Raw genomic sequence first — 24,263 nt, 5'->3', positions numbered from 1 at the left:
ATCGAAACAGTATTATACATCAGGTTGGGAACAACTTAAAAGTTATTGGCATTTACTGAATGCAACTATATCTTGGGTACATATGTACTTTAAATACTTATTTCCAATTAAAGTGAACATAAAAAATGTGCCTTACAACCTTAGCCACTCCTTGGCGAATAAATGCGGAACAATCGTTCCTATTGAGCATATACATCTGACCACCACTGTGTTCAAGTTAGCAAGCTGGTTTTATATCCGTATGCCTATGTACATTTGTATCCGCTTGCCCACGAGCTTCGGCTGCACTTAACAAACTTAGAAATTTAAACGATTGAATGTTTCCTATTTTAACGAAGAGTTAATGTGATTTAAAGCATTTCAAAAGACCAGTAGTGATTAGTTTAGCATTTGGGCAACATTTATTTCCCAAGCGCGACTTGGGATTGCGTATGCGTGTGCCAGCCCCTGCATGTGTGTGTGTTTTGGAATGTGGCCCTGCACGAAATTCAAATAGTGACCATCCTTGAGATTTTGCATACTGGCAAGATGGACGAGCACACGCTGAACGACCTGTTGGAGTGCTCCGTGTGTCTTGAGCGACTGGACACTACATCGAAGGTGCTGCCATGCCAACACACCTTCTGCCGCAAATGCTTACAGGTGGGTAATTGTAGTGGGTTTTCTTTATATGTATATCTTATAACCTGAATAATTTCATCATCCTATACCAGGACATTGTGGCCAGTCAGCACAAGTTGCGATGCCCGGAGTGCCGCGTCCTGGTCTCTTGCAAAATCGATGAGCTGCCTCCAAACGTCTTGCTGATGCGAATCTTAGAAGGTAACAGCTACGCCCACACCAACCTCAACTGGCACAGCACTGCAGCCTACGCTGAAAATCAAAGAATGCTTGACTCCATGAGTGCGGCAGAGTGGCTTTGGCAATTGAATGTGAACTTAATCTAACTTTAAACACCCTTTCTCTAATTCAGGCATGAAACAAAATTCAGCAGCTGGCAAAGGAGGAGAAAAGGGAGAGGAGACTGAAACGCAGCCTGAGAGGCCCAAAACTCAGCCGCCATTGGAATCAGTGGCACCGCCTGGCAACCAACTTCTCCAGCTGCAGTCACATCAGCAATCTCAGCAGCCGACTCGCCACAAGCAACGTCGATTTCTACTCCCCCACGCCTATGCCCTCTTCGACTTCGCCTCCGGTGAAGCCAACGATCTAAAGTTCAAGAAAGGGGATCTGATATTAATCAAGCATCGCATCGACAACAACTGGTTTGTGGGTCAGGCAAATGGTCAGGAGGGCACGTTCCCCATCAACTATGTAAAGGTATCGGTTCCGCTGCCCATGCCGCAATGCATCGCCATGTATGACTTTAAGATGGGGCCCAACGACGAGGAGGGATGCCTGGAATTTAAGAAAAGCACAGTAATACATGTAATGCGCCGAGTTGATCATAATTGGGCAGAAGGACGAATTGGCCAGACCATCGGAATCTTTCCAATAGCATTCGTTGAGCTGAATGCAGCTGCCAAAAAGCTGCTGGACAGCAAGCTACACACCCATCCATTGTGCCATCCACCTAAGCAACAGGGGCAACGGTCGCTTCCTCCGGTTCCAGTAATTGATCCCACCGTGGTCACGGAATCCAGTTCAGGATCCTCAAACTCCACGCCTGCCAGCAGTACTTCTAGTTCCACATCCAGTTCAAATAACTGCAGTCCGAACCACCAGTCCTCACTGCCGAATACCCCTCAACATATAGAAGCTTCGGGATCGGCGTCTGTTCGTTTCCGTGACAAGGGAGCCAAGGAAAAACGCCACTCACTAAATGCTTTGCTGGGAGGAGGAGCTCCATTAAGTCTGCTGCAGACGCACCGCCATTCGGCTGAAATTCTAAGCCTGCCCCATGAACTAAGCCGCTTGGAAATGTCCAATTCAGCAGCTCCGAAACCCACATCCGCCCCACAGTCCTCGCGCGTGCTTAAGACCACTGTTCAGCAGCAGATGCCACCAAATTTGCCCTGGGGATACTTAGCTCTATTCCCATACAAACCACGCCAAACGGATGAGCTGGAATTAAAGAAGGGCTGTGTCTACATTGTGACCGAAAGATGTGTGGACGGTTGGTTCAAGGGGAAAAACTGGTTGGACTCTACTGGAGTATTCCCGGGCAACTACGTGACGCCCCTACGCACCCGCGACCAGCAGCAGTTAATGCATCAATGGAAATATGTTCCCCAAAACTCAGATGTCCAGATGGCACACGCACAGCAGCATCCAGTGGCAGCAGATGTGCGACTTAACAACATGGTGTCCATGCAACCGCCGGATTTGCCACCTCGTCAACAAATGCCCACCGCCACGACCACCAGTTGCTCTGTTTGGTCGAAACCTGTGGAAGCACTGTTTAGCAGAAAATCGGAGCCCAAGCCTGAAACTGCCACAGCCCCAACTACGAGCAGCAGCTCCTCTGGAGCAGTAGGACTTATGAGGCGATTAACTCATATGAAAACACGCTCCAAATCTCCGGGAGCGTCCCTGCAGCAAGCTCCCAAAGAAGTTATCAGCACAAATGTGGAATCTACAACAAACACATCAGCTAAATTGCACCCAGTACATGTGAGGTAAGAGTTGCAATAATGAGTTGTCCTCATAGACCAGAATAAAAGGTTGTTCTTTTATATCTTCAGGTCCGGTTCGTGCCCCAGTCAACTGCAGCACAGTCAACCGCTTAATGAAACTCCGGCAGCAAAGACAGCGGCACAACAACAGCAGTTTCTGCCCAAACAACTGCCTCCTGCTTCTACAAACACATTTTCGTACGGATCACAACGCGTGAAAGGAAACAAGGATCGTCCTCACTTGATTTGGTTTGTTTGGCTTAATTTAAAGGCATTTCACTTAACTAACTTTTCAATTGTAATTCAGCGCAAGACAATCTTTGGATGCAGCTACATTTCGCAGTATGTACAGCAATGTCGCGTCGCCGCCGCCTCCTACTTCCTCCGTGGCCACAGCTGTCTACTCAGGTGGTCAGCAGCAGCCGATTTCTGGAGGAGCGCAATCCCAGTTGCATGCCAATATGATCATTGCACCCAGCCATCGGAAATCGAACAGCCTAGATGCGAGTCATGTGCTGAGTCCCAGCAGCAATGTGATCACGGAGGCGGCCATAAAGGCCAGCGCCACCACTAAGTCTCCTTACTGCACGCGGGAAAGGTAGGTTTTGCAATACATTATTGTAAGCTTAGAAGTTTACTAATGTAACCTTTTTATTGTAGTCGCTTTCGTTGTATTGTGCCGTATCCACCAAACAGCGACATCGAACTAGAGCTACATTTGGGCGACATAATCTACGTCCAGCGGAAGCAGAAGAACGGCTGGTACAAGGGCACTCATGCCCGTACCCACAAAACCGGACTGTTTCCCGCCTCCTTTGTTGAACCGGATTGTTAGACCATATAGGTCAAACTCGAATTTATTAAGCGAAATTCCAAATTACTTGTCTAAAAAGATTCAATCGTCGGTCTATTCGGTCTTCCAATTCGCAATCTCCTATTTCTCTTTTCAAAAAAGAAACCGTTTTGTACTTTTCCCCTCGAATGGGCAGCTCGCCATTGTACTTTTTTATACAATGCTTAATCAAAATAGGCTAGCCATGTAAGACTTAGGGAACAGTTACTTAAGCCCTAGCGATTAGTTAGCTAATCGCTAAACTAACCGATCCTTGTGCCCTCTACGAAGTTATTTGTAATATACGATATTCAGTAATATCCTTTGGTCGTTTTAACTTATTTTATTCACCAAGCAAAACATCGAGGCTAACTGTGGATTCGACTACTGCAAGGTTACTCGCTTTTTTCGAACTTGGATCCGTAGATGGGCACGTACTGCAGGACCAGCTTCCAGTCGGTGTAGTAGAGCACGGCCAGGCCAGCAGCTCCTCCGAATCCGGCTCCAGATCGGATGCTACGAATCAAAGGAAACTAGTTGAGTTCTCTGGATGGTTATGCAATGTGTGGTTTGGTAGCAGTAAGAGTGTTGTAACCCTTATGAATTCTTGATGCACAATCAACTACTACATCGTATACTCACAAAGAACTCGCGATCTCAGCGTGTTTCTTGCCAAAAGGTATGCGGAAAGCCATTCTTGTTGATTTAATTACTTTTCTCTCGCACCAAAAGATTCGCAGTGAATGCAATAGTTTCGAATGTCCTAAATAATACCACTGCAGTGTGACCGTGGGATTGCGCTAAACTTTAAATGCAAGGTGTGACAACTCTGTGTGGCCTACGTGAGAACAACAAATAGTCATCAACAAAAAGTTTTTGTCAAAAACTTCTATTCGCAAAGAACTAATCAAAAAATACGAAATTAAAATGAAAATATCTGTTTTTGGGGAACTCAACACTTTCGAGCTGTTTGTCTTGTCCACTGTTATACCGGCGGTGTTTGTTTTCCTGTGGATTCTGATATCTGGCGATATGAAGGTAGGGCAGATAGTTCTTATCAGACTGTTCAATTTTAAGTAATTTTCCCTTTGTGGTCTAATTTATACAGAACTTCAAGGGCAGCAAATTGGCATACTCAGTTTATACGGCCAAGGATCCCATTAATTGCTATCAAGACTACGAACCAGAAAAGCAAAAGGACACTTAAACTACATATGTGCCCGCCCGCATGGAATAAGAGCTCCCAATATCTTTTAAACTTGTATATATGTATACAAATTCAGTGACGATCTGAGGATTTGTAGAAAAAAACATTAAACCTTGGTCGGATACATTAAATATTTTGTTTGTTCTTTTAGCTTTCGCGAATTTTTACGTATTTGGCATGGTTGGAAATATTTTAAAAGTAAACAAAACTACAATTGCATTATGAATCATATTTTAAAATAACTGGTCACACTCTCTCATGGTATTTTCGCGATTGTAGCGAACTTTCTTACTAAACTGAGCACAGTCAGAGATTTTAAGGTAATTTTTGGTTTCCCAATTGTTTAAAGGCTTTATTAACGACGGATATTGCGAGTTTTGATCGTGTTCTGTGCACTTCCTGGTGCCCATACGCACCAACAATCCGATAATCCCGAAAACAAGCCAAAAACCTAAACAAACAAAGAAGACAACTACGCAAAAGAGGAACAAAAACAATGTCGGAAACATACGGTTTGTCACCACACAACTAACTAATTAATGACTGTTACTAATTAATTCCGCTGCCCGCACTCACCTAGATTACCTGTTCAAGTTCCTGATAATTGGCAGTGCTGGTAGTGGTAAGAGTTGTCTGTTGCATCACTTCATCGAGAGCAAGTGTAAGTCGGTAGCAAGAAAATTGTAGATCCTTATACTTATAGACCCCAAATGCATTTCATACTACCATCAGTCAAAGACGACAGTTCGCACACCATTGGAGTAGAGTTCGGCTCTCGGATTGTGAATGTGGGCGGGAAGTCGGTGAAGTTACAGATATGGGATACGGCCGGGCAGGAGAGATTCCGATCCGTGACAAGATCGTACTATCGCGGAGCTGCCGGAGCTCTACTGGTCTACGACGCCACTTCGCGGGACTCTTTTAATGCTTTGACAAACTGGCTGAATGATGCTCGTACCCTGGCCAGCCCAAACATTGTGATCCTTTTGGTGGGCAACAAAAAGGACTTGGAGGAGGCGCGTGATGTGACCTTTTTGGAGGCAAGCACCTTTGCCCAAGAGAACGGTCTGTTTTCCACGATTATCTATCAATTTCCTATCAATCTAAGTCTCTTTGTCGCTGCAGAGCTTATCTTCCTGGAGACAAGCGCCAAGACAGGGGAGAATGTGGAGGAGGCCTTCCTCAAGTGCTCAAAGACTATCCTGGCCAAAATTGAGACCGGAGAGTTGGATCCCGAGCGCATCGGCAGCGGTATCCAGTACGGCGGAGCTGCGCTCCGTAACTTACAGACACGACAGCGCAGCATCAATAAGCCCGATTGCACCTGTCGCGTTTAGGCTGCACGAGTTGTGCTTATTTATCTCCATTTAATCTCAACCCGGAATGCGCATTCGGATTCCACCTTAGTTGTATTGTGTACTTGTGTGTGTCCACTTTTTAGTACGTATTTTGTCTTGCTAGATTATTCATTCCAAATGTAAGAATATTGCTCTTCAATTTGTTTTAACATAACTAATTACCATTATGAAAGCCCATGATTTCGGGTTTACCCCAAATGTTACTTACTATAATTTGTAATTCGTGAAGCACTGGAGCCTTCGAGCAACAAAGGATATATGGCTATAGGCACATGGATCGGTTCTGGAGGTTGAAGAGAATGCACTCGGCATTTTTAATGTAAATAAGTGGCGTTACGTCGTTGACGACGTTGCCGATTGTAAATCTAATTAAAGCATGCACGCGGTAAATAAAAACGCAAAATGATAAATGCAATTTTGTATCAAAAAATTTATTTCGACCTAAGGTATAAACATTTTTAAAAAATACCGATTACAGCTAAAACATTTTAAAAGAACTTTAAGTTCGAAGAAAGAAAATCTGCCAACGAGTTCCATATACTTAAAGCAATCAGAAATGCTCCCTGTTTTAGACATTTAATATCTGGTAGGTCAACAAGTTTATAATTATTTATATAAGTCATGTACAATTATTGTTCAAATCAAATATTAGCAGATGCTATAAAAGTCTAATTGATATAAGCTTTTAAATTCATTAGATGAGCTTTCTTTTCTTCTTCCGAAGAATTTCTTCAAAGCCAGATAGCAAATGCTATGCAGTTTAGCAGAAATTCCAGGGATGTGGAACTAGTGTATAACCATCATATTAGGCGTCACATTTACTTAACTTTTGAAGGGCATGCTTAGCAGCCGCTAGCTTGGCCTGGTTTTTATTGCTTCCAAATCCATACACCTTGATCGACTTTTCCATGCAAGTAAACTGACAGCTAACCATCATATTGTCCTGGTCGATGATGGGCGAGCTGAACACGGGATTCGCATGCTTGTGCTCAGTGAGCTGGCGTATAGCATTGATGGGCACATTTCGCGTGAACTCCTCAAGTTCCGGCTTGAAGAGATTGAAAATGACCTCCCAAGTACGTTGGAGATCGCGGCAGTCCAGGTAAATGGCTGCAATAAGAGCCTCCAGAACATCCCCCAACGCCTTTGGCACATCCACGTTAGTGGACATGTTGAAATCACCCTTTGGTGGGTCATTTTTCTCTTCTTCGTGAGAAATGGATTTAAGTGCATTCTTCAAATCAGTCATATCCAGATCGTCATCCAAGTCCAGCGTAGTCGACTGAACATCAGCTTCCTCGAGCAGAATGCGTACATGGTTGGTCACCCTGTGGCGCTGACTCTCCTGGAATTGCACGAATTTGGCTATGGACTCGGCAAGCTTTGCATTCTCCGCCAGGATGAAAAAGTGCAAGCGATGCCGCACGCATATGCAGGCAAGCGTAGTATTGTTGACCAAAGCGGAACGCAGATCTGTGAGAGCGCCGGGATTCATTTTGGTATTGTTCTCAAAAATATAGGCAGAAATTAAAAAGTCCAGTATGGCATCGCCAATAAATTCCAGTTCCTGATAGCACCCGGTTATGCGATTAGTGGGAAACGAAGGATGGGTGAGTGCCTGCAGTAAATATCCCCGATCCTTGAACGTGTAGCCCAGATTATTTTCCAAATGATGGTGATTTATGAGGAAGCCGTCAATCTCTGTGGTGTTCACGTTCGCCCGCATCTTGCTGCCGCCTAGTTCGAGGTCCAGTAACTGAGTAAGGGGCTTGCCAATATCCGCCCGGCAAATCTTAAAGTACTCTAGCATCCGGAAGGCATGCTGCAGTCCGTAATTCTTAACGATCACGCCCAATAGCGCCTCAAGGGTATCAGCTATCACCTTGTCGGGGATCGTGACCAGCCCCACGCAGAAGTTAACCTCGGCAGAAAAATCGGCGCCCGCATGATGGGACTGCGCATTCGCTCGACATCCCTCCACGAAGTTGTTGTAATTGATATCGCTGCAGTGGCCACTCACCATGGACTCCTCTTCGCCGAGTGCCAAGTCACGGAGATTGTGTGGGCCTACCATGACCGCCAATTCGGGATTCTCTCGCCACAAGGCTAGCACATTGTGTGGCAAACTGATGCTGGGTGGAAGCCATGTGTATCTAGGCGTAAACAGAATGGTGCTGATCCTTTTGGGAATGTCCGTGTCGCTGAGGCAGTACAGCAGATTCCGATTAGACACCAGCTTGGACTTGACCTGTGTGAGAGTGCCCTCATTCCAATCCGAATACTTGTTGGCCAGGTAGAGCGTGGCACTCAGTTTTAGGAAGGAATCGCCCAGAATCTCCAGCCGCTCCATGTCATAAACATCCGCGGTGCTCGAGGAAGTGATTGCTGCCAAAAATTCGCCCTGTTCCGCAGGCGTTATATGTTTTCCGGAAACAGTTTTTTGCAAAATGGCCAGTGGTTTTACCGCTCCTTGAACAGTCGGAGTCGACGGCATCAAGGCTGCGAGGTTTGTGTTGATCATGGTCGGAGTTCCGCTGCCATAGATATTACCCTTGGGCATCTTGAACTGAGATTCTGTCCAGTACTCCCTATCTTCGAACTCCATCTTCTCCAGCTTAGCCACCTGACCCATGGTAAATTTATAGTAGTAGTCTAGCTCCACGGGATACGCACTCAAAAGTTTTCGAGACAAATCCACCGGCTCCATATACGTTTGCCAGGAATTTTCTAACTCTGTTATTTCCAGACTACCCATGGACATCTCAAGGGACTTTGTGGGCATTGGTTCTAGAAGGGACTTCGGCTCTTCGACATCGTCAGTTGGTATGACATTGCCCATGGGGTCGACATTCCGCTTCAGCGAAAAATCGATTTCTAGTGGTTTGGGCATGTAATCTGATCCATTAAACGGCAGCAGATGGAGGTTTAAATACGTATTAAATCGCTTACGTAAGGCCTCCGCGTGGAGAAGGAAGTGCATGCGGCGCAAAATGCTGGGTAGGAAGATCAGCTTAAGCCATAAATCGCCAGGAAATTCATAGTTAAAGCATAGCTCCGGAATCAGAATAATTTTGGCTCTAGCCTTGCTCTTCGCGGACGATTTTCCACGATTTTGGACGTAGAAATTGAGCTGATCCGTAAGTTCTCTGACCTCGATCATAAACTTATCCTTGTGCACAACATCACCAATGTGGTTGCCGTACTTCGACATGGTAAACTCGTAGTAGGTCTTATCTTGGTGGTTCTGTTCCATCAAGCTTAACGGTGTTAGTTCACGGTGCACTTTTGTAACCAGCATGCGTTTTTGCTCAAAGTTAGCATACCATTGACTCACAATTTTGCCCTCAAAGTCTTCTGGACGGGGAGCAGTTTGTTGCTTCCGTTGATGTACACTGGAATGTTCGGCTTGGGGCAGTCTCTGAAATTTGGTCACCAGTGGCCAGTCAATGCATTTCTGTTGATCCGCATCCAGTATAAGAGGGACCACCAGGTAGGAGTTTTCCTTGCTGCGACGATCCAGCACAAAGAACGGCTGCCAGATCTTTAAGAGATCGCGGAATACCATTCCGTGAAACTGATGGAGCAGCTCCAGCTGCTCGGAGCTCTGGATAACTACTTTAAGTGGTTCATTGGCCACTCGAACGTGCAGCTTACCCTGATTGCTAAACAGGGGCATCTCTGCAAGGCGGGGTAGCTTGTTCCGCATCAATATAGCATAGTTTCTCGGTGTCCGGAGGTTTACATACATGTGCTCCGTGTAGTCACACGATTCGAACTGCGGCTCCAAAAATATCTCGTAAGCATAACAGAGCTCACCAACACGCGGACGTGCGTCGTAAAACTCCGCCGGACAGTCAGTCTTGTAGTTACGGACTATTTTCGGCGCGTCCTTGCGCACTGTCGCAGTCACTGTGGGTTAAATGTTAAGATAAGTAAACAGATGTTATGTGAGTTATTGGGAACCCACCATCATCGCCATACTTCTTCCAGTGCTCAAAATGCACGTCAGCAATAGCAGCTACGCGCTCCTTCAATGTTATGGGTAGGAATCTCTCGTTTAACTCTCCCAACTGGTAAAGTAGCTTACACGCCTTAAAGGCAGCTGATACTTTGGCAGCTTTAACGCTGTCCATGGGATCGCTCTAAACAAAAAATTAAAGCATTTAAGGCATTTTGATTTTGTCATTTTCAATCTGATTTAGCTTACATAAATAGTGTTCTTTAGCTTGGAATTTAGTGGGAGTTGGATTGAAACCACTTCCTTTGACCTGGCACAGTCACCGAATAGTATTTTTCGTTGATCTTCTTGCAATGAACTGATCCAGGGGATTACAAAGCCAAAAGCATCCGTGGGCATTGACTGGCAGTAGCGATGCAATAGGATCAGGGCAGAGCTGGGTAGCAACACGGCACCGTGCTCATTGATAAAAGGCTGAATAACGTCCTGAAAGTGCTGTTTAACCTCGTACATTTCTGGCTCAGTTCGTTCTAGTACTCTGTCCTTTAAATATTCGGCAATCTCAGCGTGCGCTGTGCGATACTGAGCGATTTGCTGGGATATCTTTCCCCTGTCCAGCTCAGAGGAGAACAACACGAAACTGGCATTATTGGAACGAGCCCGACCCTTTGTCTGCACGTACATGTTAAAGGTCTTAAGCGGATCAAGAATCAATACATAATTGCAGGCCTGCACATCGATGCCTTCTTCTAGGACGCTTGAACATATCATAAGATTGGCATTACCTTCCCGGAACTGCTGAATGGCCTGCGAGAAGGTTAGAACATACATATTTTTAAAAACATATTTAGCAAGTAAGTTTCGAAACTACCGCCACCTACCGATTTTTGATACTTTCTGTCCAAGACGCTCTCAAAGTCTTGGGAAATAGAGTTGCGGCCAACCATGAATTGGGGAGTGAGCACGTTTCGCAGCTCAGGCGTAGAATCAATGAAGTTGAGCAGCAAGCCATAAATGCACTTGCAGGTGTAGCGGCGTTCAACAAAGACCAGACAGCAGATATCTTTGGGATCCTTATTGGCAAAGGTGGTCTTTAGATACTGCAGGAATCGCTGCACCTTCGGGGTGGAGAAGGAAAGAATGACCTCCTCAGTGTTCACCTTGTCGTCAGGATCGTCGTCTTCATCCGTCATGTCTCGCAGTTTTTGCACCAGCAAGTGACGGATTTTCTCGCACAAGGACATGGCTGTCCTGTGCATCAGCTTCAGGCTCAGCGTCTCCGCCTGTCGCCTCTTCAAATCGAATTCGACAATCAGCGAGATGATGGCAATGGATGCTGCATAGATACCATACTCTTGCAGCTGGAACAAAAAGTCATTGAACAGCTGTTTTATCGAGCTCTTCTTCTGCGGATCTCGCTGGCATTGTAACGACTTTGACCTTCGCACCGGCTGAACGCCAATATCCATGAGGTCTAAGGTCGCAAAGAACTGTTGAATTTGTGATTGTATTGACTGCGTAACCAGAAACACTCGCTCTTGACTTGGATACGTAATCAGATACTCTTTCGGCTTGGTGGAGTAACTGAAAAAATACACAATTGTTGAAAAACCAAAAAAAAAAAAAAAAAAAAACACGCTTCTCTTACAGCATTACGTTTTCCATCTCCTCGGTGTCGGACACGGTAATGATGTTTCCCCGATAAGTGATCTCCAGCTCCTTGAGCTTCTTGACCACTTGCTTAATCTCATTTCCTTTGATTAGCACCCCGGAGAGGCCGACCACGCGCGGAAGCGCTTTATTTTTCTCAGCGCAGAGGAACAATCGCATAAACTCATGATACGGGTGGTGACCAGTGCCGTGGTGGCACTCGTCCATAATCACGACGCTCACGGAGCTTAAAGTCATGTGGCTCTGGGTGAACAAGTCCAAAAACACCTGGGCCGTGCCTACAAGAACCTGTTGAAAGATTGCATATGAATAGTAAATCAGTTTAGAACCAAATGTGGATTTAATTGTGAAAGAATTGTATTAATATAAACTATAAATATTAATTTCTATGAATATTAGTACACCGAAGCCTGGAACACAAATTAACCCATCATATCTTGAAACCGATTAAGAGAACTCTTAGGAAATATTGACGAAATGAACATGACGACTTGCGAAACCCGATCCTACGTGACTATAAAAATGCTGATCCTAATATTTTCAACTCAAGTGGCGTACATATGCATATATATGTACATATGTGCGTGTATTTCGAACGTGACCATAGGTGACACGTCATGCATCCGCCATCCTAGACTCCGCTATACTCACTTGGTGGTCTTGAATTTCATCACTCCATTGGCCGCGCGTCCATTCGTCCACTCCCTGATCGCCAACATAAAAGCCGACCGTCAAGTTTGTGTGCCGCTGGACGGCCACCATCTGTTGACGGGCCAATTCCACGGTATTGCACATAAACAACGCCCTTTTTCCGCCATTTTCCAACCGCCTGGTCAATGTAAACAAATCGGATGAAAGTAACCAACATATGCATGTACATTTGTGTAAATATGTATGTATGGAGTTACCATGCACGAACTCCATTCGTTACTCACTTGTCCATGTCCTGGGAGAAGCGCTTAAGGGTCAGAAGGGCCACGAACGTTTTCCCAGATCCTGTGGGCAGGTAGACAATGCCATTGTGCTTTGTTAGGTGGTCGACCAAGCGAAGTTGATAGCTGCGAGGCTGGTCAGGATTTTACATATTATAGTGGGAAATGCGGTTGTGGGTGCAAGTATTATTACCTTTAATACCACCCCTTCCAAATCGCCGCTCATGGTTACAGAATCCACTAGGTTTTGCTCGATATAGCTGACGTGGCCAGTTCCAATTGAATTCCTTATCACACGGACTTCTATGTCGGATTGTAATCGTGTGTTTCCCCGGTTTATGAAAAAACGTCGGAAGCCGGTAGAGTGGGTGGCTGGCAACTAGCTGATTGGCAATATATCTTTCTTCTCACGGCACTTGCAGTCGAACTGGGCGCAATTGTGGACACTATTCTCGAGGTAACACTTCCTTAAATGAAGAACTATCAATAAATTGACAGAGGAAAATAAAGTTGTAAGTCAAACACAAAGAATAAAATATCTCAAGACGGCAGACTGGCCAGCGGTTCTTATTGAATGCCTTGTGCGAATTGCGAATTGTGTTTGACACGGCCTGGTCACACTATGCAGGGCGGTTCACTTTCCTTATCACTTAAATCTTTGAAACAAATTACTGCTACAAACTGCAACATAATTAGATTGTATGTGAATTGGTCGCTAGTAATACAATGTTGAAGAGCAGTAGAGTAATTAGTAATCCGGAATCAATTTTTTAACCAAATAATTGGGATACTTTGTTTACTTTTTAGTGCTGTAAGTTCATATTTAAGAATTCGTAAATTGCCTTATAAATGATTAATTAAGCATATAGTAATGCTTTAGAATACATCTTGTCATAACAGCCTATACCATATACAGTGTATCTAGAGCTTCCTGAGAATAAATTTGGCTTCAATTGATACTCTACTTTTGATACTATTGAAATCTTATCAAAATGAAAACTAGTTGTCGTGTCTAATTGAAGTACTTAAGAAACTACAGACAGAAACTGTACGAAAATTCTGATAGTTTATATACAGGTTGGTTTTGCTTTATTGATTATGATCGTCACTTCTTATACATAACATTTTCTTATTGGCTTACAGAGACTATGAAAAAGTATCGCTACGACTACGTGACACCCTCACGTCTGGCTCTTGTCCTCACTCTTGACACCCTTTCCGCCGGACAGCATGTCCTGGATTTCGATTATCGTCTTGCCCTTGGTCTCCGGCACGAAGAACAGCGAGTAGAAGAAGGAGAGGACCGCGATCACGGTGAAGATCCAGAAGGTTGGACCCGCCCCGATCGCGTTCTTGAGGATTGGGAAGAGCAGCGTGACCATGAAGGCCGACAGCCAGTTGCTGGTGCCGGCAATAGATCCTGCCACACTCTTCACATCCTCCGAGAAGAGCTCCGCCATCACCAGCCACGGCACCGGTCCGAATCCAATCGAAAAGAAGACAATAAAGATGCAGATACTGCTGATCGGCAGCCAGCCGAAGTTGTCCATTGAGCCGGGATTGCTCTCCTTAAGCTGGAAGTAGACGCCCATCAAAGCAGTGGACACGGCCATCAGGATGCCGGAGATCACGAGCAGGATGCGGCGGCCAGCCTTGTCGATAATGAGCACGGCCACCAGTGTGCTGGTCACTTGGGTGACGCCAATGATAAGCGTGGAATCGCTGCCACTTATGCCAGAGCCCGTATCCTCAAAAATGGAGGTGGAGTAGAAGAGGATGGCGTTGATTCCCGTCCACTGCTGAAAGACCTGCAAAAGCACTGCGATTCCAAGACCCTTCAGGACGATGGGCCGACGAAGGGCGGACAGAATGTTGACCTGCAATGAAAATAATTTTGAGCTATTTGCTAATCTTCATCTTGTATATTATATATAAGATTATATAAAGCTAACCAAATCAATGTATTTATTGGGTATGATAAGTGTTATCATCTGCACTGATTACAAAATGCAAAACATATTAGTTGCATAATTTAATATGAAGTTTCTTGAATCAAGGCTAAAGATTGAAACATAATTAAAGCATTTTCACACTTCTTGAATAAACAATTCCCTCGTTCTGGAAAATCTCATATTTAAATGTAATGTTAATATAATGTTAAAGTTATTAAAATCCTTTATGAATAAAAATCAAAGCGAAGTTATTTAGATTCAATGTGATAATTCTGAATTTACAACGTTTCTTTTATCAGGGTAACTATATAACTTCCGATTATGTGATAATGGAAAAAGTAATAAATAATACAGTCGGTCAAGGTCTCCCTTTTGCGATACAAATTATAACTATTTCCATTATGTCTTTAATATCGATCGATTTTGATTGATGACTGATTGACTAGAGGAATGTTAACTAACCTTGGGCATATCACTTTGCTTCTGGGACTCCTCCAGGATCTCCTTGAGCTCATCATCGATATCGGCATCCTTGCCGCGCAGCCACTGCAAGGACTTGGCGGCATCATCGTTGCGTCCCTTCATGGCCAGGTAGACGGGGGACTCCGGCATGAAGAAGTGTACGACGGCGAAGATCACGGGCAGAATGGCGCACAGGATGTTGATGGTGAGCAGGGGCAGGAAGGCACCCACCAAATAGCCATACAACACGCCCGACACAATCAGCAGCTGGAAAAAGGATCCGATGGTGCCTCGAAGAGCCGTTGCGGAAATCTCCGTACAGTACATGGGTGCAGTCACGCAGAAGGCTCCGCCGCACATGCCAAGGATGAATCGTCCGAAGTACAGCATGGTCACGTTATTGGCGAACAGCATCAGCACCCAGCCCACCATGTACGGTGGAATTAAGGCCAACATGGTGGGTCTCCTTCCGATCCAATCGATGGCAAACCCAATCGGTATACAGATCACGGTCGCACCGAGGGTCAGCAGCGAGGATACCCAACCGAACTGACTGGAGCTAATGGGAAATCCGTAGTCCGTGTTCACCGAAATCATATTCTCTACGGGCGAGGACCAACCGATGGAGGCCCCCATGCAGAGGGCACCAAAGCTGGCCGACAAGCCGGCAATATATTGTGGCAATACCGATCCCTTGGACATGGCGAGGGATGTATTAGAAATATTTTGTATAGGTGTTTCCTTCTCGATCGCCGGAAACGAACTGAATTCGCCACGCGACCGTTATTACGCTGGAAAAATCGCTTTTCATGCGATAACTAAAGCAGCGAAGTCGACCGAGAAAGTCAAGCACCGCAAGGCATAGCCGTAAATCAGTTCCCCATAGTTTCACCCACAGAACCAGGTGATAGATGATAGGAGGCAGAGCGTCATTGAGAGCGCCCAAAATCACTTGAAAGCCAAAGCAGCTAATTAAACGCCCGCCTCCACCAACAACACATGTTCCTACATGTTGTAGCAATCAAGCGATTCTATAACAATTACCCGAATACATGCCCTGCGGCGAAGTCTGCCCACTAGCCCTTGGGATTGGGATTGGGACTGGAATTGGAGTAAGTGCGAAGTGATGTGGAACGAGGTGGTCCCCCGAATGAGAAAAGACCCCAATAAATGCTTCATCATCTTCTTATTGTGCGAAGTATGCTCATCGACCTTTTAAATTCCACTGGGCAGTTATGTTTCAGATGTAATTGTTATTGACTTTTAATTCGATGAGCAAACTACTCTGTAAAACGCACTAAAAAGCTGTTGAGCAAGATGGTGTAAGAAATGAATTTATGAATAGGTGGTTTGCTAAAAATCAAGTTATTAAAACATGTTAAAGTGATAAATAAATGTAAACTCATATATACTACACAAACATCTAGAAGGCGCTTGACAGGGCATACTAATATTATTTAAATTTGCCTAAGCATTCTCCCTTAATTTTCTACAAGGTGTGAAGGTAACGAGTGTATCACCTAAAGCGTTTAATTTAGTCAATATCTTAGGGAGTATTATGGTTGCTCTGTTAGATAAATATTTCGATTTGGAAGATTGGTCCATTGCGATCTGCAACAATTAAAATTTTAAATAAAATCCATACATACAGTAGAATTCGAAATATTACTGGTGTTAAGATAAGATAAAGATTACCGAGGTATTTAATCACAAATGGTTGGGTATTTACCATTTGCAAATGTTGTTGGGGTAATTTTGCCAAATCTCATCCCAATTGAGAGTACCCTATCTTCGGCTTGATTAAGTCAAACCTTTCCGGTATTTTGTTATTTACGACACAAATGATTCGGCGCTGCCGTGTGAAAAGCAGATAATAGCGGAGACAGACGACAGACTCTAAAAAATAATTGAATGAGCGTAAATCGCGGGGAGTGCATCTAATCTTTGGCGTAACCAACATCGCATCGCATCACGCCCAAAACACATGTATGAAAATCCCCTATTGGATCGATCCAGATTGGACCCCAAACTGTGACAAAATCGCGGAATACCTGTACACTTAAGACGCAACGGTCACCTGGCGGTCAAGCGGCTCTATCGGTTATCAGCGTACTGGATGGAACCGTTGATGGCCCACCGAGCGGATTCGAGGACTCCTCTGATAGGCGGGCAGTGCAGAGCGGGCTCGGCCGTAGATAAGCGATTACCGGGTGATAATATTCGACAGAATATAGCGAATATGGCGATTTCAAGTTGCCCCCTCTCCTTGTGGATTCCACTTGCAACCGTGTCAATGATCATGTAATGGCCTTATCAAGCCAACCCACACCGAGTGCTCTTGGCCTGCAATCGAGCTGTTTTCCCCAGATAATGGGACATGGGACTCCAAATGCACTTTCAAGTATCCCCTGGAGTCGCATCATAGTTATTTCCTGATGATTTACAGTGGTAAACACTTATCGGGATTCGAGTGTTGTTTGGTTTAATACAAAATGTTTTTATTACGTCGTTACAGAGCAGTTAGTCACTTCCATCCGGATCGGTTGTTTGCTTGCCCCCGGTTATATAACCTGGGATTAAAAGGATTGGTGCTGGTGAATCATCTACTTCTGCTGCTTGCCCTCCGCCTCTTCCATAGCACGCATCATTTTGGCGTCGTGCTGGGCGTGGTGTTCCCGGATCGCGCGCTGCAGCTCCTCGTGGTGGCTTTTACTCTCCGGCGGATAAAGTTCCCGCTTCTTCTTAGTCACCCATTCTTCAAAGTATTCCGGTTGGTTGAACAAGTGGAACAGCGTCACCGGAAAGGCCATGTACATGCCCATCTTGGCCACCTCCAGCACCCAGGTACCCATTTCGTTGTATTATTGCGTTGGGTAGTCGTGATAAAACGAAATTTTCGTCGAATAAATTGTGTTTTCCTCAAAACTATAAACAAAAAACAGCTGATTACAATTAACTCAGTGTTGCCTGTCGTTGGGGGCAGGGCGAGCTGTGTTGAATAAGGCGAACATATATTTTGGGACAGCTGTCCAAAAAACGTTATTGGGACAAGAAATTTTAAAAACTTTATTTGAAACTCATCCGTCCACCTTGAAATTCCACAATCTTATTACGCGCGATTGTGTTTTCTTTCCTTACCATTCAACAATCTGAAGTACTTTTGAACTACTTATCAGTTATTACTGCAACAACCCCCCACAGAGCTAACACATTTACAACTTAAAGCCATGCAATAAAACATCGATTAATTTCCGATTATATATTATTATATATGTATCTTTTAATTTTTGAGGCATGCATTTAAAATGTAGAACTTATGCTAAACTTTAGAACGCGGCCAAGCTAAAACGTGTCATACCAAAAACATTTTTTTACGGAAGCAGACTTTTTCTTAAATATTTTGATGAGAGATGATTTTTTAAAACCGTACAACGGTTTTAACGTTAGATTATGAAAATACATAGGTGTGCGAAAAGATCGATTTAAAGCTAGAGGGCCGTTTCGCCCGGATACTTCTCGGGAGAAGTAATAAGCAGCTTTTTGTTGCGCGAGTGCTCCTCCTGCAGGTTCTCCATGTTCTCCTTGTTATCCACGTCGAGGTCAGTAGTTATCGTAGACTTTAAGGGTGTGCCCGCCGATCGCTTCCTGCCGTTGCTGTTGCCAAAGGGTGAGGCCAAAGTGGGCTCGTTTCCGTCAAGGCAGTAGAGCAGACTGGGGCTCAGATCGGTCTCGTCCAAGTCGTCGATATCCTGGGTGGTGCTGGCGCCACCGAAATCATCCGACCGACTGGCAAACGATAAATCCGCTGGACTGGCGGTAAGGACACTGCGCGTGAGCAAATATTCCCTGGGGATCACAGAATCATAATGTCATAACTATGCTCAACTGACATCTCTGACCAACACTCACTTGAAATCACTGGATAAAGCGTTTGAGGGCTTTAAGTCTTCATTGCTGTTGCTACTGCTGGTCGTCCTCTGTCTGGGATTAAAGAGAGCATAGCTCTGCTGCTGCCCCAGGATATCCGCATATCCTCCTAATGAAGTGGCATCCTCGCTGTGCAGCGAAGGTGGCTCCAGCTGCTTGGTCGGCGTGCCACCAATCGAATCCTGCTCATCCTGCTCGGCGAAGCTCAGATTTAGCTGTTTCTCGCCATTGCCAGCTAAGGCAGTAAGCAGCATCACCGGTTTTCGAGAGCGGGGAGTCATAATAGATTCCTATAACGTAAAACAAATATGTTGTAATTAACAGAAACTACAAGTATCACTTGTCCCTTGTCGCACCTGCATCGCCTTAGGCATGCGTTGAGTCGACTTGGTAATGGGCGACATGGAACGGCGACCCATATGTAAAGCTGGTGTGCTCGTAATGAGATCCATGTTGCGGTACACGCTGCTCTGTAGTATCTGCTGATAGCCCAGGTTCATGGCGGGCAGCTCGTTGGAGCTGCCATTGTTCTCTGAAAGTGTATCGTCGTCCTCCTCATCCACGGCCCCATGATGGTCGTCGTCTTCATCGCTATCGTCTACGTCCTCCAGAAGTGGTGCATCCGCTGCTAATGGGCAGGGTTTGCCTTCTTCGCCACTGGGACGCCTCCTGAGCGTGGCAGAAACACTTCGCACCAGTCGTTTGGTTGTCTCCGGCGTGCTGAATGGGAATCTAAGATTACCCATGCTAACGCCCTTCATCAATTTCCGGGTTATTGATCTGCCCATATGACTGCTGCTTGCCACCATGGTACTGCGGCCCTCCATAATGGGCGTCAGTGCGCCGTCGTCCTCTTCCTCTGCGTCAACCTGTGGCAGGATACTTGAGAGATTAGGCTCCGACTTGTACCGCGTCGATTGCTGGACGGGCGTAGAAGGATTCGAGTACTCCTCAATCTCCAGTAGTCGGTGCTCGTCCCAGGCAACGCTCTTCTTGTCAATTAGCTGCTTTGCAACCGCTGACATGATCTTCAAAGGCGTCACGCAGCAATCGGCATCGATCTCATCCAGGTCCTGGCCGGAAACAGCAGCTCCCCCGTCCGATTCTTTCGATTGCTGTCGACTGACTGGAGCAGATATACTACCGCTGGTCGCACAGCTAGAGCTGCTGTCCGAGGACGAGGATTCGATCTTGAGGGAAGCAGATGAGATGGATTTCTGAAGCTGATGCCGTGGGTTAGTGGCCAGCGTGACGCTGGTGATGGTCGATGAGGTGGGTGTGGGTGGCGTAGGGCTCTGAAACAGCACCCGCATCTTTGGCGGTTTCACATGCGACATATTGGGCGTCTGGTGATAAACATGCGATGGATTAAAAAGGCATGCGGTTAGTTAAAAGACACAGCAGTATAGTCCACGTACAGGACTTACCTCGGATCCACTAGCCAAATGAAAACTGGGTGGCACTCTTTTTGGGGTGCGCGACATGAGACTCTTGTGGAAAATGTGCTTCTTAATGGAATCACCCAGGGACTTGGCACTTCGAGTGGCCTCGTTGTTCTTCAAACGATTCATTACCACCAGTTGCAACGGAGTGCCTAATCAAATGAAATCATAAATAATTTGGATGAATTGATATTTAAACTGGGATAATACAATCTTTAATAATTTTAACTTTTTCTCAAAAATTACCTCGCTATTTGTAATTATCGTATGTGTGAAATTAAACATCTTACTTGCGTAATTTTAACTATATCAATAAGATTTTAGTTTACTTTCACCTTAATTCAAGTAATTTTAAAATTACTAGCAGAGGTATTCAAATCATAAGACCCAGAGTTAGAGGGCATCAAAGCATTAAAGATATAAATTAATTTACCCTGCCCATTTTGCTTGTTGAACTGTTTAATCAGACGCCGCTTCTTAGAGGACTCCGGCATGCTTTGGATATGGGCATAAAGCTGCGCCAGCTCCGTGTCCGTATTGTTCGTATTTGTGGCCGCTGCAGTGGCGGCTCGGTCTACAAAAGTGTACACCGTGTTGACCGTCGAGACGTCCGAGATGGACTCGTCGAGCGTTTGTTCCGGCGACATGGTTTTCTTTCTTTTGCGCTCAAGAAAGTACGCCCGGATGTCGGTAGACAGCTTTCCAGGAACCTCGAAGATGTCCAGTCCGCGGACGATCATATAGGTCACGATACTGGACATTTTCTTCGCCTGGTAGTGCAGCACCTCGGGTGGGAGTTGCCTTGGGCAAATAAGGTGGGGCGTGAAGAGAGTGGCCAAGTTTTCAGCGCTCATTTTGTTGCTCTTCTCATGCTTGGCCACAGCATGCAGCATTTCTATAATGTGCTGAAGGAGTTCACGATGTTCCTCGGGCAGGAGAAGTAGAAGCAGCTGCACGGAGTTGAGGAGGTGTTGCTGACGCTCAGCAGTGGCCGTTGGCTGACAATTGAGCGCCTGGCAGAGCGGAGCTATCTGGAGATGCGCCGGATAGTGGGCATCCGTAAGCAGGGGTTCTGGAAGTTCGGACAGAAAACCTTTAAAAACGGTGGCACAATCGTGAGCGGAGAAGCCGGCCAGTTCCAAATTCAGTGGTTTGTCGTGCTGGATGTGCATCCGAAGTTCGTTTTGCCGGGACACGGCGCCAGCCTTGCGAAATATGCCTTCCTGGGTGAGATCTGCAAAGGTGGATCGATTAATGAAAGTACTTTGAGATCTTCAGCAAACTTACTCTTCTCCAGCATTAGGAACTCCTTGAGCTCCTGCAGATGCATAAAAAATCCCGGATCAATTTGTTGTTGCAGTGTCTCTGTGGGACTATTGCCCACGGATTTGCTGCCGGAGCCGGCGGCACAGGATGTGGCAGCTGCTCCATGTCCCAAGCGATGTTTTTTAGAGAGGCGGTTCCACTTCTTCAGCTTACCCTTGTCCTCGTAGACGATCTCGTGACAGGGGAGATCAAACCTATACAAGGGAATTATCAGTAATGTGGTGAACATGCATATGCCAACGTGATCCATCTTACTCATCCGTATTGAGCTCCAATTCAAACGATAGGTGCATGCGCACCAGGGATTTGTATTTCTCGTAATTGCAGCGGCGCATGCGTGTGGCCAAATCGCGATCCCTGAAATCATTTAGGTTCGCATGGTCCGTGTCCATCGTTGTTTCCTTGCAATCTGTGTGTGTATCCGTCGAAACAATCGAGTAAACACTGTATATATCCACGAAAAACCACAACAACAACAATAATAACGACTGCCACCGGATAAGGAAAATAACAACAACGTTGGGAAGGACAATGACAAGTTCGTTTCGTTAACCCGAAGGCTACTCCTTTCACTTCTGCCCGTAATGATTTCGTTTCTAGGAGTGTATTATCGTCGAAGGTTTATTGCGTGAGTATATAACTCCGCATTTATCACATTTCTCGCGAATTTTAACAGCTAAAATTGAAAATTGAACGAGACGCTACCTAACCAGTGTGACCGCGGCTATAGCGCCAAATTATGACCTCTTCGGTAGGAAATCGTACGCGCTGATCTGGTAGCACATTTGCGTATTTGTATTTTATTTCGACAGTGTTGTACCTTCCATATCACTATTTATAAATAAAACAGCCTTTACAAAGAAGTTTTGCTCTGGAATCACCTGTTCTGATGATTCTCAATTCAAAGAAGGAAAATACCTTAGGGTGTTGCCAGAGTGCAATGTTTTAGCTTACTCTCTTTTAGTTCTTGCCACCCTTACCAGACTTCTGAAGGTTAACGAGAAAATGGTATTCAACACTGCATTTTTGGCAAGTTTTGTTGTTTAATCGCGCTTTTTACAACTAATATATTAAATTGAATTAAAATGGTTCTTATAATGCGTGTTTCTCCGCCGGAACATGGCCTGCTGTATACGGCAAACAATATCAAGCTGAAACTAGGCGACAAAGTGGTGGGCGAAGGCACAGTTTACATTGCACAAAAGTGAGTGCTTTAGGGTTTTGCCGGCGTCTGGTATTGCTCCTAATTCTTTAAAAACTTTTATTCCATGTTTCTAGCACGCTATCCTGGCAGCCAACTGAGTTGCCGGAGGGTATATCCATTGAGTGGAAGCAGGTGAGCCTGCACGGCATCTCCTCGAATCCGAGGAAGTGCATCTACTTCATGCTGGACCACAAAGTCGAGTGGAACGGCGTCTATGGAGATCCCCCCCAGCATGCAGTCAATGGTCGCAATGGCGGCGGTTCGGAGGCGGAAGTGGACGAGGGCAATGGGAGCGATGAGCACGATGACGACGATAATTTCGAGGATGCTGTAGACGAGCAGTTTGAAGAGGTCACAGAGTGCTGGCTTCTGCCGGACGACATTCACACCGTGGACACTATGTACAGTGCCATGACCACTTGTCAGGCCCTACATCCTGATTCTGCAGACAGCGATTCGGAAGACAGTGACCCCATGCAGGATGCCGGTGGCTTAGAGGATGAGGCCATGGAGGAGGAGGATGCTTTGACGCTGGGACGCAACGGCGTGCAGAATCTTAGTTTGGACGACGACGACGAACGATTTGAGGACGCCGACGAGTGAAGCATAAACTATTTATACATCAATATCCCCTTTTATACCAGATAAACTGCACGAGTTTTAAAGATATATATGTATGTATGTATTGGATTAGATTTTGGAGTAATAAATAAAACGCGGTAAGCGCAATTAAAATTAAGGGCTTTCCTTATTGTTTTCCTTATTGCGGACGATTTCTGCCTCTAAATCGTCTTCGCTAATAGGCTGCGATAGCTAAATAATTGAAATATGTTAATTCGTATACTTCGGGAAACTACATATAGTAACATACAGCTTGAGCAACATCCGCCAAGAAAAGGGCCTGTCGGTAGGGATCGCCATTGGACGGCACTTTGTCGTAGTTCCAGTACGTAAAATCCTTAAATACTCCAGTAAGACGCAACTGTCGGTCGGAGGAATTGCTGATGGGCTTCTCTGTTTCTTGTAGAACTAAACCGCTGTATCCTTCGGGCACTTTCAACTTCTCTCCCATTAAAGGATATCCGCGCAAGGCGTTCGTCAGGATTCCGCGGCCGAATTCTGTTGCTTCACGTGTGTAGTTGTTGAAGTAATGATCCACATTCGCTTCCCCATCGCCGTCGATTTTGGCCGGCAAGAAGTGTAACTCTAATTCATTACTCTTGGCAATGTTTTTACCATTAAAATCTAGAGTGATTGACATTGTAAATTTTTGTGCAAAATAAAAGGTAAACAAAAACGCCGCCAAAATGTGTTTGTTTGTTTGCGTTTGAGAATGTTGGTTCGAGTCACAGCTAAACTCCTATCGATGTTGTACAC

General features: G+C 45.3%; 10 protein-coding genes across 10 annotated transcripts; 4 read left to right on the top strand and 6 right to left on the bottom strand.

The window, feature by feature from the left end:
• Positions 1–2: 2 nt before the first annotated feature.
• On the top strand, positions 3–3,963 carry LOC6531256 (E3 ubiquitin-protein ligase SH3RF3). Its single transcript, XM_002092029.4, has 6 exons — positions 3–642; positions 714–822; positions 974–2,618; positions 2,685–2,864; positions 2,923–3,213; positions 3,276–3,963. The coding sequence occupies exons 1-6, from the start codon at positions 529–531 to the stop codon at positions 3,448–3,450; spliced, it is 2,514 nt and encodes an 837-aa protein (XP_002092065.1). The 5' UTR covers positions 3–528; the 3' UTR covers positions 3,451–3,963.
• LOC6531255 (cytochrome b-c1 complex subunit 10) lies at positions 3,768–4,235 on the bottom strand. Its single transcript, XM_002092028.3, has 2 exons — positions 4,090–4,235; positions 3,768–3,963 (listed from the first exon to the last, which is right to left on the bottom strand). The coding sequence occupies exons 1-2, from the start codon at positions 4,140–4,142 to the stop codon at positions 3,843–3,845; spliced, it is 174 nt and encodes a 57-aa protein (XP_002092064.1). The 5' UTR covers positions 4,143–4,235; the 3' UTR covers positions 3,768–3,842.
• A 113-nt stretch (positions 4,236–4,348) lies between these two features.
• LOC26536020 lies at positions 4,349–4,785 on the top strand. The gene is made up of 2 exons (XM_015195692.2): positions 4,349–4,485; positions 4,556–4,785. Exons 1-2 carry the CDS (start codon positions 4,375–4,377, stop codon positions 4,652–4,654), a joined length of 210 nt encoding a protein of 69 aa, XP_015051178.1. The 5' UTR covers positions 4,349–4,374; the 3' UTR covers positions 4,655–4,785.
• A 135-nt stretch (positions 4,786–4,920) lies between these two features.
• On the top strand, positions 4,921–6,427 carry LOC6531254 (ras-related protein Rab-4B). Its single transcript, XM_002092027.3, has 4 exons — positions 4,921–5,166; positions 5,235–5,315; positions 5,387–5,719; positions 5,780–6,427. The coding sequence occupies exons 1-4, from the start codon at positions 5,151–5,153 to the stop codon at positions 5,989–5,991; spliced, it is 642 nt and encodes a 213-aa protein (XP_002092063.1). The 5' UTR covers positions 4,921–5,150; the 3' UTR covers positions 5,992–6,427.
• A 145-nt stretch (positions 6,428–6,572) lies between these two features.
• On the bottom strand, positions 6,573–13,122 carry LOC6531253 (endoribonuclease Dicer). The gene is made up of 8 exons (XM_002092026.4): positions 12,767–13,122; positions 12,577–12,707; positions 12,293–12,470; positions 11,619–11,929; positions 10,852–11,554; positions 10,220–10,777; positions 9,980–10,154; positions 6,573–9,921 (listed from the first exon to the last, which is right to left on the bottom strand). The coding sequence occupies exons 1-8, from the start codon at positions 12,797–12,799 to the stop codon at positions 6,818–6,820; spliced, it is 5,193 nt and encodes a 1,730-aa protein (XP_002092062.1). The 5' UTR covers positions 12,800–13,122; the 3' UTR covers positions 6,573–6,817.
• Positions 13,123–13,636: 514 nt separating this feature from the next.
• LOC6531252 (facilitated trehalose transporter Tret1-2 homolog) lies at positions 13,637–15,758 on the bottom strand. Its single transcript, XM_002092025.4, has 2 exons — positions 14,988–15,758; positions 13,637–14,450 (listed from the first exon to the last, which is right to left on the bottom strand). The coding sequence occupies exons 1-2, from the start codon at positions 15,687–15,689 to the stop codon at positions 13,755–13,757; spliced, it is 1,398 nt and encodes a 465-aa protein (XP_002092061.1). The 5' UTR covers positions 15,690–15,758; the 3' UTR covers positions 13,637–13,754.
• Positions 15,759–17,452: 1,694 nt separating this feature from the next.
• LOC6531251 (protein PET100 homolog, mitochondrial) lies at positions 17,453–17,966 on the bottom strand. The gene has a single exon (XM_002092024.4). It carries the CDS (start codon positions 17,837–17,839, stop codon positions 17,591–17,593), a length of 249 nt encoding a protein of 82 aa, XP_002092060.1. The 5' UTR covers positions 17,840–17,966; the 3' UTR covers positions 17,453–17,590.
• Positions 17,967–18,385: 419 nt separating this feature from the next.
• On the bottom strand, positions 18,386–22,490 carry LOC6531250 (rho GTPase-activating protein 21). The gene is made up of 7 exons (XM_002092023.4): positions 21,938–22,490; positions 21,644–21,876; positions 20,790–21,590; positions 20,342–20,508; positions 19,271–20,260; positions 18,897–19,204; positions 18,386–18,833 (listed from the first exon to the last, which is right to left on the bottom strand). Exons 1-7 carry the CDS (start codon positions 22,072–22,074, stop codon positions 18,476–18,478), a joined length of 2,994 nt encoding a protein of 997 aa, XP_002092059.1. The 5' UTR covers positions 22,075–22,490; the 3' UTR covers positions 18,386–18,475.
• A 197-nt stretch (positions 22,491–22,687) lies between these two features.
• On the top strand, positions 22,688–23,555 carry LOC6531249 (methylosome subunit pICln). Its single transcript, XM_002092022.4, has 2 exons — positions 22,688–22,886; positions 22,961–23,555. The coding sequence occupies exons 1-2, from the start codon at positions 22,768–22,770 to the stop codon at positions 23,487–23,489; spliced, it is 648 nt and encodes a 215-aa protein (XP_002092058.1). The 5' UTR covers positions 22,688–22,767; the 3' UTR covers positions 23,490–23,555.
• Positions 23,545–24,227, bottom strand: LOC6531248. The gene is made up of 2 exons (XM_002092021.3): positions 23,758–24,227; positions 23,545–23,699 (listed from the first exon to the last, which is right to left on the bottom strand). Exons 1-2 carry the CDS (start codon positions 24,145–24,147, stop codon positions 23,622–23,624), a joined length of 468 nt encoding a protein of 155 aa, XP_002092057.1. The 5' UTR covers positions 24,148–24,227; the 3' UTR covers positions 23,545–23,621.
• Positions 24,228–24,263: the final 36 nt, after the last annotated feature.

Source organism: Drosophila yakuba, chromosome 2R (genome assembly GCF_016746365.2).
Source record: "Drosophila yakuba strain Tai18E2 chromosome 2R, Prin_Dyak_Tai18E2_2.1, whole genome shotgun sequence".
NCBI lineage: Eukaryota > Metazoa > Arthropoda > Insecta > Diptera > Drosophilidae > Drosophila > Drosophila yakuba.
The sequence above is the reverse complement of the archived record's forward strand: the minus strand, read 5'-3'. Positions and strand labels throughout refer to the sequence as shown.